At 45.6% G+C, this 12,571-nt stretch overlaps 1 protein-coding gene across 1 annotated transcript in view; it reads left to right on the forward strand.

The window, feature by feature from the left end:
* Window positions 1-12,571, forward strand: part of tasp1 (taspase, threonine aspartase, 1) — an 85,796-nt gene that overhangs the window by 28,036 nt on the left and 45,189 nt on the right. Inside the window, exons 9-10 of the mRNA XM_029702311.1 lie at window positions 8,876-8,995; window positions 9,990-10,068. Of these exons, the coding sequence (XP_029558171.1) occupies window positions 8,876-8,995; window positions 9,990-10,068 (199 nt within the window). The remainder of the gene's footprint in view (window positions 1-8,875; window positions 8,996-9,989; window positions 10,069-12,571) is intronic.

A 12,571-nucleotide genomic window follows, 5' to 3' on the forward strand; every position in this document is an offset into this window, starting at 1 on the left:
AAAGACTCCAGCCACCCAAGTCAGACTGTTTTCTCTGCTACCACACGGCAAGCGGTACCAATACACCAAGTCTGGAACCAACAGGACCCTGAACAGCTTCTATCCTCAAGCCATAAGACTGCTACACAAACACACACACACATACACACACACACACACACACACACACACACACACACACACACACACACACACACACTTCCTGCTATACTGCTAAACTGAACAAAAAGAGAAATGCAACAATTGAAAATATTTTAATTAAGTTACAGTTCATATAAGGAAATCCGTCAATTTAAATAAATTCATTAGGCCCTAATCTATGGATTTTACATGACTGGGCAGGGACACAGCCATGGGTGGGCCTGGGAGGGCACCCACTTGGGAGCCAGCCAGGCCCAGCCAATCAAAATGAGTTTTTACCTCCAAAAGGGCTTTATTATAGACAGAAATAGTACTCAGCAACCCCCCAACCCTCATCAGAAGATCCCGCATATGAAGAAGCCAGATGTGGAGGTCCTGGGCTGGCCTGGTTTCCAAATTGGTAGTTCTCTAAAAATTATGTTGGAGGCGGCTTAAGGTAGAGAAAATTGGTAGAGAAATGAACATTCTCTGGCAACAGCTCTGGTGGACATTTCTGCAGTCAGCGGGCCAATTGTACACTCCATCAAAACTTAAGGCATCTGTGGCATTGTGTTGTTGTGACAAAACTGCACATTTTAGTGTGGCCTTTTATTGTCCCCAGTACAAGTGGCACCTGTGTAATGATCGTGCTGTTTATTCAGCTTCTTGATATGCAACACCTGTCAGGTGGATGGATTATATTGGCAAAGGAGAAATATTCACTAACAGGGATGTAAACAAATTTGTGCCCCCCAAAAAATGATAAATATGCTTTTTTTTTGTGCATACGGAAGATTTCTGCGACGGTCCCATGTTTCGTGACCTGAAATAAAACAACACTTACTTGGGCTCCCGAGTGGTGCAGCGGTCGAAGGCACTGCATCTCAATGCTTGAGGTGTCACTACAGACCCTGGTTCGATTCCAGGCTGTATTACAACCGTCCTTGAATGGGAGTTGCATAGGGTGGCGCACAATTTGGCCCAGCGTCGTCCGGGTTTGGCCGGGGTAGGCCGTCATTGTAAATAATACTTTTTTCCTAACTGATTTCCCTAGTTAAATAAAGGTTAAATGAAAGAAGGAAAAAATGTTGCGTTTTTATATTTTTTTGTTCTGTGTAAATAGCTACCCAGACTATTTATCTGCATTGATCCTCATATGCTGCTGCTGCTGTTTATTATCTATCCTGTTTCCTAGTTACTTTACCCCTACCTTTATGTACAGTATCTACCTCAATGACCTCGTACCGCTGCACATCGTCTCAGTACTGGTACTCCCTGTGTATAGCCATGTTATTACCTGGTACTCCCTGTATATAGCCATGTTATTACCTGGTACTCCCTGTATATAGCCATGTTATTACCTGGAACTCCCTGTATATAGCCATGTTATTACCTGGAACTCCCTGTATATAGGCATGTTATTACCTGGAACTCCCTGTATATAGCCATGTTATTACCTGGAACTCCCTGTATATAGCCATGTTATTACCTCGTACCCCTGCACATTGACTTAGTACTGGTACTCCCTGTATATAGCCATGTTATTACCTGGAACTCCCTGTATATAGCCATGTTATTACCTGGAACTCCCTGTATATAGCCAAGTTATTACCTGGTACTCCCTGTATATAGCCATGTTATTACCTGGTACTCCCTGTATATAGCCATGTTATTACCTGGAACTCCCTGTATATAGCCATGTTATTACCTGTAACTCCCTGTATATAGCCATGTTATTACCTGGTACTTCCTGTATATAGCCATGTTATTACCTGGTACTCCCTGTATATAGCCATGTCATTACCTGGTACTCCCTGTATATAGCCACGTTATTACCTGGTACTCCCTGTATATAGCCATGTTATTACCTGGAACTCCCTGTATATAACCATGTTATTACCTGGTACTCCCTGTATATAGCCAAGTTATTACCTGGTACTCCCTGTATATAGCCATGTTATTACCTGGAACTCCCTGTATATAGCCATGTTATTACCTGGAACTCCCTGTATATAGCCATGTTATTACCTCGTACCCCTGCACATTGACTTAGTACTGGTACTCCCTGTATATAGCCATGTTATTAACTGGTACTCCCTGTATATAACCATGTTATTACCTGGTACTCCCTGTATATAGCCACGTTATTACCTGGTACTCCCTGTATATAGCAATGTCATTACCTGGTACTCCCTGTATATAGCCACGTTATTACCTGGTACTCCCTGTATATAGCCATGTTATTACCTGGTACTCCCTGTATATAGCCAAGTTATTACCTGGTACTCCCTGTATATAGCCATGTTATTACCTGGTACTTCCTGTATATAGCCGCGTTATTACCTGGAACTCCCTGTATATAGCCGCGTTATTACCTGGTACTCCCTGTATATAGCCATGTTATTACCTGGTACTTCCTGTATATAGCCATGTCATTACCTCGTACCCCTGCACATCGTCTTAGTACCGGTACTCTGTGTATATAGCCAAGTTATTACCTGGTACTCAGTGTATATAGCCAAGTTATCGTTACTCATTGTGGATTTATTCCTTGTGCTATACTTGTTTTTCTCTATTTTTCTCTCTGCATTGTTGGGAAGGAAGCATTTCACTGTTACACAACACCTGCTGTTCACAAAGCATGTGACCAAAATAAAATGTTATTTGATTTGAACAATATCGTAACATGGCTAGTGCTGAGGTGGTTTTGCTGATGCCTACAACTGTATGAAAATGTTCTGAAAAGATTAAATGTTCTGAAAATGTTATGAAGACCTGCTCGTTCCATGAAATGGAACTATGTTCTACGTTGTAGAATAATAGTGAAGACATCAAAACTATGAAATAACACTTATGAAATCATGTAGTAACCAAAAAAGTGTTAAACAAATCAAATATATGTTATATTTTGATTCTTCAAAGTAGCCACCCTTTGCCTCGATGACAGCTTTGCACACTCTTGGCATTCTCTCAACCAGCTTCATGAGTTAGTCACCTGGAATGCATTTCAATTAACACGTGTGCCTTGATAATTTGTGGACTTTCTTTCCTTCTTAATGCATTTGAGCTAATCAGTTGTGTTGTGACAAGGTAGGGGCGGAATACAGAAGATAGCCCTATTTGGTAAAAGACCAAGTCCATATTATGGCAAGAACAGCTCAAATAAGCAAAATGAAATGACAGTCCAGCATTACTTTAAGACATGATGGTCAGTCAATCTGGAAAATGTCAAGAACTTTTAAAGTTTCTTCAAGTGCAGTCGCAACAACCCTCAAGCGCTTTGATGAAACTGGCTCTCATGAGGACCGCCACAGGAATGGAAGACCCAGAGTTACCTCTGCTGCAGAGGATAAGTTCATTAGGAGTTACCAGCCTCAGAAATTGCAGCCCAAATATTTGTTTCAGAGTTCAAGTAACAGACATCTCAACATCAACTGTTCAGGGGAGACTCCGTGAATCAGGCCTTCATGGTCGAATTGCTGCAAAGAAACCACTACTAAAGGACACCAATAAGAAGAAGAGACTTGCTTGGGCCAAGAAACAAGAGCAATTGACATTAGACCGGTCATTTGGTCTAATTTAGTCTAAATTTGAGATTTTTGGTTCCATCCGCTGTGTCTTTGTGAGATGCAGAGTAGGTGAACGGATGATCTCTGCATGTGTGGTTCCCACCATGAAGCATGGAGGAGGAGGTGTTATGGTGTGGGGCTGGTGACACTGTCAGTGATTTATTTAGAATTCAAGGCACACTTAACCAGCATGGCTACCACAGCATTCTGCAGCGATACAACATCCCATCTGGTTTTGGCTTAGTGGTACAATCATTTGTTTTTCAGCAGAACAATGACCCAACACACCTCCAGGCTGTGTAAAGGCTATTTGACCAAGAAGGAGAGTGATGGAGTGCTGCATCAGATGACCTGGCCTCCACAATCACCCAACCTCAACCCAATTGAGATGGTTGGGTGAGTTGGACCGCAGAGTGAAAAAAAAACACAGCCAACAAGTGCTCAGCATATGTGGGAACTCCTTCAAGACTGTTGGAAAAACATTCCTCATAAAGCTGGTTGAGAGAATGCCAACCCTGGAATGAGTAGGTGTGTCCAAACCTTGCACTGCTACTGAATATGGAATTGGGTTCCATTTTGGACACAGCCGTGGTAGCTAGCGATCTACGCCCTATACAACTGACATGGGGCTTGAAGCAGTTCACTTGTAGTTTTCCCACATACTAGGTTTGTTATTGTTTACCCAGTTAACATTATGATTCATCAGAATTAAGTTTGATTAATCCTGAACTATTTGAAGAAGAGATTATTCATTGAACAGAGAGAATAACTGTATTAGGTGTGTTATTGTTTCAGTTGGCTAGTGGAGGTGTCATAGAGGACTAGGTTTGAAAAGGGTTTTTGATTTACTTTCCTAGGCTCCTCCCCTGGCTCCTCCTCCTCCTCAGTGATATTGTCGCCTGAACCTACTGGATGATTCATATGTAGTCCACTTCTCTGATAGAAGTCCTTAGCCCAAGTCGTGGTGCTCTGCTTTCACATGGCAGGATTGAGGCCTAGTTGAGCAACCATTAGTGATGATGACAATCATTTGGTGGCTGCACTGGACTGTCGTTGTTGTAGAAGTATTAAAACAATGTCAATTTAATCCATTTTTACATTTTGAGTCTATACTTAACAATACGTTTTGTAGGTTATTTTTTGCAATCATATCCTTTTTTTTTCTTCATTTGAACTTGTTGAACTTTATAGCAGACCAATTCAAAACAGCTTCCATTTGAGGAATCTAGTGCTGTGAATGTAAGCTATATCAGAATGTGTTTTTGAAAGAGAGTGAGTGCATAGAGTTTGTACTCAGAGAATCGTGTTGATTTCATAATTTTTGGGGGGATTGCAGCTGATCTGGTTCTGATTTTCATGCAGCAATGTTACAATGTCTCTGTGTTTGCCAAGCCATAAAAATGTTCCCATTTTAATCTCTCTGATTTAAAAAATAAATAAATAAATCTGAGACACAAACACCTGTTCCACATGTAAAAACCATGCGGATTGCAGACAGAGGAGTGGAACTTTTAGAAATTGAATTGCACATAACTAATATTATCTTAATTTAATAGATTTTTTACATTTACATTTAAGTCATTTAGCAGACGCTCTTATCCAGAGCAACTTACAAATTGGTGCATTCACCTTATGATATCCAGTGGAACAATTTTAACATACTTTTGGTCATGTAGTGTATGTGGACCAGCGTTTGGAAATCCCGCTCATGGATTGGGGCTATAGCAGCACACAAGTAGACTACAAATGCATGCTGGGTCGGGCATGCCCTGAGCGCTATTGGAGTGGGCGAGAAGGCCGACGCTTCCACCTTTGGGAATGTTGCTCCACGCTCCAGTCAAATTGGGCACGCTCCACTCCTTGCTCCGCTCATATACTCTGATGTGGACACCTGCTCGTCCAACATCTCATTCCAAAATCATGGGCATTAATATGGAGTTGGTCCCCCCTTTGCTGCTATAACAGCCTCCACTGTTCTGGGAAGGCTTTCCACTAGATGTTGGAACATTGCTGCGGGAACTTGCTTCCATTGAGCCACGAGCATTAGTGAGGTCGGGCACTGATGTTAGGTGATTAGGCCTGGATCACAGTCTGCGTTCCATTTCATCCCAAAGGTGTTCGATGGGGTTGAGGTCAGGGCTCTGTGCAGGCCAGTCAAGTTCTTCCACACCGATCTCAATTAACCATTTCTGTATGGAGTTTGCTTTCTGCACGGGGACATTGTCATGCTGAAACAGGAAAGAGCCTTCCCCAGAATGTTGCCACAATGTTGGAAGCACAGAATCATCTAGAATGTCATTGTATGCTGTAGCATTAAGATTTCCCTTCACTGGATGTTATGAATCCCTTTGGCCCTGCAGTCTAGGGGGGATGGCAACGAGACCCGTTACATAACTCATGCAAATTATAATCGTGATAAAGTAACAGACAGAACAAATAACCACAGACAACTTAAATTTACCGTCAAACACTATTGGTTTATTTCTAAACACACGGTAATGGGGTGTGAGAAAAGGGGCTGAGCTGGACACAAGGAAAGAAACAATAATCCAAAAACACCCCTAAACTAGACTAGCCTACTTCATTAACAGATGCTAACTAACCAAAAATACAGTGGGTGGTCCGACCAGTTCTAACTAGGGTATTTAGACAACAATTACCTATGGGTAGTGTATGCCCATGGGTGACTTGTCTTGGTACCGCTTTTCCCACCATCAAACAAACAGTCATGCACCACAACAAAACAATGCTCACAGGTACCGGACAACTGTGACATGTATGGGCAAAACAAACGAGCGATCTGCATACAAAGAGAGAGATATAGCGAGAGCTTGAGACACAGAGAGATTTAACACAGAGAGATCGAGCTCACAGAGAGAGATTGAACTCCAGAGAGAGAGATTGACTGGGATTTTAAACCAAGGGAAAGGGATGTGATAGGGTAATGGAAAAGGAGCAGGTGTCTTCTGATTGGGGAATGATGATTGCCACCTGTGAGGAGGAGAAGGAGAGAAAAGAAATACACATACAGGATACACACCACCTGTATCCGTAACACTGGAACTAAGGGGCCTAGCCTGAACCATGAAAAATAGCCCCAGACCATTATTCCACTTCCACCAAATGTTACAATTGGCACTATGCATTGGGGCAGATAGCGTTCTCCTGGCATCTGCCAAACACAGATTCGTCCGTTGGACTGCCAGATGTTGAAGTGTTATTCATCACTCCAGAGAATGTGTTTCCACTGCTCCAGTCACGTGGCAGCGAGCTTTACACCACTCCAGCCAACGCTTGGCATTGGGCATGATGATCTTAGGCTTGTGTGCGGCTGCTCGGCCATGGAAACCCATTTCATGAAGCTCCTGACAAACAGTTATTGTGCTGACGTTGCTTCCAGAGGCAGTTTGGAACTCGGTAGTGAGTGTTGCAACCGAGGACAGATGATTTTTACACGCTATGTGCCTCAGCACTTGGCGGTCCAGTTCTTTGATCTTGTGTGGCCAGTTGAGCCGTTGTTGCTCCTAGCTGTTTCCACTTCACAATAACAGCACTTACAGTTGACCCGGGCAGCTCTAGCAGGGCAGGAATCTGACAAACTGACTTGTTGTAAAGGTGGCATCCTATGACGTTGCCACGTTGAAAATCACTGAGCTTTTCAGTAAGGCCATTCTACTGCCAATGTTTGTCTATGGAGATTGCATGGCTGTGTGCTCATTTGTATTTGTTATTTAATTATTTTTACCCCTTTTTCTCCCCAATTTAGTGGTATCCAATTGGTAGTTACAGTCTTGTCTTATCACTGCAACTCCCGTACGGACTCGGGAGAGGCGAAGGTCGAAAGCCGTGAGTCCCCCGAAACACAACCCAACCAAGCCGCACTGCTTCTTGACACAATACCCGCTTAACCTGGAAGACAGCCGCAACAATGTGTCGGAGAAAACATTGTACTCCTGGCGACCGTGTCAGCGTGCACTGCGCCCGGCCTGCCACAGGAGTTGCTAGAGTGCGATGGGACAAGAACATCCCTGCCGGGCCAAACCCTCCCCCAGCCCAGACGACGCTGGGCCAATTGTGCACTGCCCCATGGGTCTCCAGGGTCACGACCGGCTGCGACAGAGCCTGGACTCGAACCAGGATCTTCAGTGGCACAGCTAGCACTGCGATGCAGTGTCTTAGACTACTGCACCACTCGGGAGGTCTTGTGTGCTAGATTTTATACACCTTTGAGGAGTCTCTGGAGACTGCCGGCTGTTGGCGAGGAGTCCCTGGCGACCCGCCGGCTGTTGGCGAGGAGTCCCTGGCGACCCGCCGGCTGTTGGCGAGGAGTCCCTGGCGACCCGCCGGCTGTTGGCGAGGAGTCCCTGGCGACCCGCCGGCTGTTGGCGAGGAGTCCCTGGCGACCCGCCGGCTGTTGGCGAGGAGTCCCTGGCGACTGCTGGTTTGCAATGGCTTGAGTCTGAATCTTTAAACACAGGTTCGCACACACGCATGCGCAGAGATAGGGGGAGAGAGAGTCTGTGGAAGAGCGATTCATCATGCCATCCACGGCCTTTCCCTCTGCTCCAATTCACCAACTAGCCCCTTCCAAAGAAAACCCCAAATCAGTGAAGGAAAACAAACTGTTCAGAAGAACAACAGAGAATGAACAGATGAAAAATTAGAGAGGAGAGAAGGATAAATCATTTCCTAATCGTATTAATGTTGAACCTGGGGCCATTTCAAAGAAATATTCCCATGTCTGGTTGTCAAGGAAAGATGTCTGAGCAGAATAAATATGCTCATTCCTATGTTTTGAACTTCTAGAAGTCTGTGAGGTATGCATGATCGATTATGTTTGCTTTGGCCATAGTGTTCACACTTCATGTTTTATGGAGAGAGGGATATTGCCAGCCACTGTATTTTTACCACCATGCTTAAGAGACCTACTGTTGGACAGAAAAGCTGTACTGTATGTCTACTCAATTATATTGATTAATTTGATAGATTTTTTTATCTGATCATTTAAAGGTGAATCCTAACTTTTGCTTGATTCGAATTTGAACTTAGTCTCCCGTTGAAATCAAGGGCATGACTAAGTTAAAAGTTGACTTGGGTGGAAGTCAGGATACACCTTTTATAGACCTTGTTTTCCTCTTTGAGTCAATGTATGAATGTTTTCTGAGTCAGCCTTGTTTTCCCTTTAGGAGAATGGATCAGGGTTGCTGGACACGGTGGGAGCGATCGTAGTGGACAGAGAGGGGAATGTAGCAGCTGCAGTGTCCAGTGGGGGTTTAGCCATGAAACACCCAGGCAGGGTGGGACAGGTACAGTAACCATGTCCTCTGGGTCCCAGGCAGGGTGGGACAGGTACAGTAAGCATGTCCTCTGGGTCCCAGGCAGGGTGGGACAGTAACCATGTCCTCTGGGTCCCAGGCAGGGTGGGACAGTAACCATGTCCTCTGGGGTCCCAGGCACGGTGGGACAGTAACAGTGTCCTCTGGGTCCCAGGCAGGGTGGGACAGTAACCATGTCCTCTGGGTCCCAGGCAGGGTGGGACAGTAACCATGTCCTCTGGGGTCCCAGGCACGGTGGGACAGTAACAGTGTCCTCATGGTTCCAGGCAGGGTGGGACAGTATCCATGTCCTCTGGGTCCCAGGCAGGGTCGGACAGTAACCATGTCCTCTGGGTCCCAGGCAGGGTGGGACAGTATCCATGTCCTCTGGGTCCCAGGCAGGGTGGGACAGTAAGCATGTCCTCTGGGTTCCAGGCAGGGTGGGACAGTAACCATGTCCTCTGGGTCCCAGGCAGGGTGGGACAATAACCATGTCCTTTGGGTCCCAGGCAGGGTGGGACAGTAACCATGTCCTCTGGGTCCCAGGCAGGGTGGGACAGTAAGCATGTCCTCTGGGTCCCAGGCAGGGTGGGACAGTAAGCATGTCCTCTGGGTCCCAGGCAGGGTGGGACAGTAAGCATGTCCTCTGGGTCCCAGGCAGGGTGGGACAGTAAGCATGTCCTCTGGGTCCCAGGCAGGGTGGGACAGTAACCATGTCCTCTGGGTCCCAGGCAGGGTGGGACAGTAACCATGTCCAGGACAGGGCTTTAACAGGGTGATATGTTGCCACTTGTCTCTACAAGAGGTTTTGACTTGTATTTACTTTTGTCCTTGTCCACTACTTATTTCCATCATTTAATAAATAAAACATTTAATCTACTATCTGAGACAGCGCAATAGTAATGCTTTCGCCCTCCCTCCCTCCCTCCCTCCCTCCCTCCCTCCCTCCCTCCCTCCCTCCCTCCCTCCCTCCCTCTCTTCTTAGGCTGCTCATCATGGATGTGGGTGCTGGGCTGAGAACACCAGTACCCTGAACCCTTACTCTACTGCAGTGAGTACTTCAGGTAAAACAACCCTTCTCCCTATACCTTGTGTTTATGTGCTCTGTCATCTCTCTATATCTCCGTTTCCAGTCCATTTTGATTTGACTAAGCCTTTTTTGAGAATGAAGCTCCTTGTTGTCCTAACGTTTGAAGAAGAGGAAGAAGTTAGTTTGGACCTGCCTGCTTTAAAGCTGCAATATGTCACTTTTTTTTGGTGACCTGACCAAATTCACATAGAAATGTGTGTTATAGATCTGTCATTCTCATTGAAAGCAAGTCTGAGAAGCGGTAGATCTGTTCTATGTGCGCCATTTCTATGCTTTCTGTTCTTAAGTTTTGTTTTTTTGCGTCTTTTTACTTTCGTTTCTTTACACCAGCTGAACAAACAAACACCGACAAACAAATGGGGGAAAAAAATGTATGGAAAGTATATTTCACAGCGGTTTAATTGGTGCAATGTTTCTCTACATTGCTTGTTTTGTCATATAGCAACCAGGAAATGGAGGAGCAGTTTCTGCATCTTGCCTCCTTAACTTGCAATGTGTTCTGATTTAAATGTTTCTGAAGTGCAGATATAAGTCAGATACAGTTATGGGCTGCATTCCAAACGACACTGCTTTTAACCAGGGACCTGGTTTAAAGTGGTGCACTGTATAGGGTAGGGGTATCCAACTCTTACCCTACGAGGTCCGGAGCCTGCTACTTTTCTGTTCTACCTGATAATGAATTGTACCCACCTGATGTCCCAGGTCTAAATCCGTCCCTGATTAGAGGGGAAGAATGAAACAACACAGTGCAATTGACTTCAAGGTCCAGAGCTGATTTTGAGGGCTATAAGGCGGTGTGTTCCATTTGGTCTCTTATGTAGCTGACTGAGCCACGATGGTTTCTTATGTAGCTGACTAAGTCACAATGGTCTCTTATGTAGCTGACTAAGTCACTGACTGAGTCACGATGGTCTCTTATGTAGCTGACTAAGTCACTGACTGAGTCACGACGGTCTCTTATGTAGCTGAGTAAGTCACTGACTGAGTCACGATGGTCTCTTATGTAGCTGACTGAGTCACGATGGTTTCTTATGTAGCTGACTGAGTCACGATGGTTTCTTATGTAGCTGACTAAGTCAGGATGGTCTCTTATGTAGCTGACTAAGTCAGGATGGTCTCTTATGTAGCTGAGTAAGTCACTGACTGAGTCACGATGGTCTCTTATGTAGCTGACTAAGTCACTGAGTCATGATGGTCTCTTATGAAACTGACTAAGTCACGATGGTCTCTTATGTAGCTGACTAAGTCACTGACTGAGTCACGATGGTCTCTTATGTAGCTGACTGAGTCACGTTGTCCCTTATGTAGCTGACTAAGTCACAGTGCTTTGGATGGCTGCCCTCCCCCTCATCTTCTACATCAGTCACTTCCCTACTTGTTCAGTTCATTGTGGAGTTTCTCTTTGTTAGTCATCTGCAGTCCAGGTGTACTGCAAGGCTCAGTGGTTCTGCTAGTTTAGCCTAACACGTGACACCTGTTGTATGTGGATAGTGAGGATGGGAGGGAGGGTGCATGAGGTCACGTGGGGGGGGGGGATTTGTGACCCAAATGGCACCTTATTGGTTCTGGTCAGATGTAGTGCACTATATAGGGAATAGGGTTACATTTGGGAGGCAGCCAGGGGCTGGGCAGTATTCCTCCTCAGCGGACCGACTGGCCCCTTCTCAAGGCCCAGTTTGTTGGAATCCTCCAAAACTTAAAGAAGTTCGATTATCTGTTGTGCGTTAGCCTGCTGGTGACATTTCACTATGTAGACCTATTGTCCTTGTTCTCAAAGTGTGATCGTCTCCTTACGTTGCTTTTTAACCACTAAAAAGAACTAGTATTTTTTTTCAATGGAGTGGTTCTGTTTTGTTAGTTTAGAGTTTCTCCTTTATGTCTCGCTCATAAATGGAGATGTATTAACTGAGCAGAACTGGCAGAGGGAAAGAGAGGGAGAAAGAGGGGTATGAGAGAGGGCGAGAAAGAGGGAGAGAGAGGAAAGAGAGAAACAGAGCCAACGAGGGAGTCTGACTAGACTGTCTCTCTCTGCTCCCAGACTCACACTAACTATGCAGTGCTGGCAAGGAAAGGGAGAAGGATGGAGGGAGAGAGAGAGATAGCGAAGGATGGAGGGAGAGAGAGAGAGCGAGCGAAGGATGGAGGGAGAGAGAGAGAGCGAGCGAAGGATGGAGGGAGGGAGGGAGGGAGAGAGAGAGAGCGAGCGAAGGATGGAGGGAGGGGAGGGAGGGAGAGAGAGAGAGCGAGCGAAGGATGGAGGGAGAGAGAGCGAGCGAAGGATGGAGGGAGAGAGAGAGCGAGCGAAGGATGGATGGAGGGAGAGAGAGAGAGCGAGCGAAGGATGGATGGAGGGAGAGAGAGAGAGAGCGAGCGAAGGATGGATGGAGGGAGAGCGAGCGAAGGATGGAGGGAGAGAGAGAGAGCGAAGGATGGAGGGAGAGAGAGAGAGCGAGCGAAGGATGGAGAGAGAGAGAGAG

The sequence above is a fragment of the Salmo trutta genome, chromosome 2, assembly GCF_901001165.1.
Source record: "Salmo trutta chromosome 2, fSalTru1.1, whole genome shotgun sequence".
NCBI lineage: Eukaryota > Metazoa > Chordata > Actinopteri > Salmoniformes > Salmonidae > Salmo > Salmo trutta.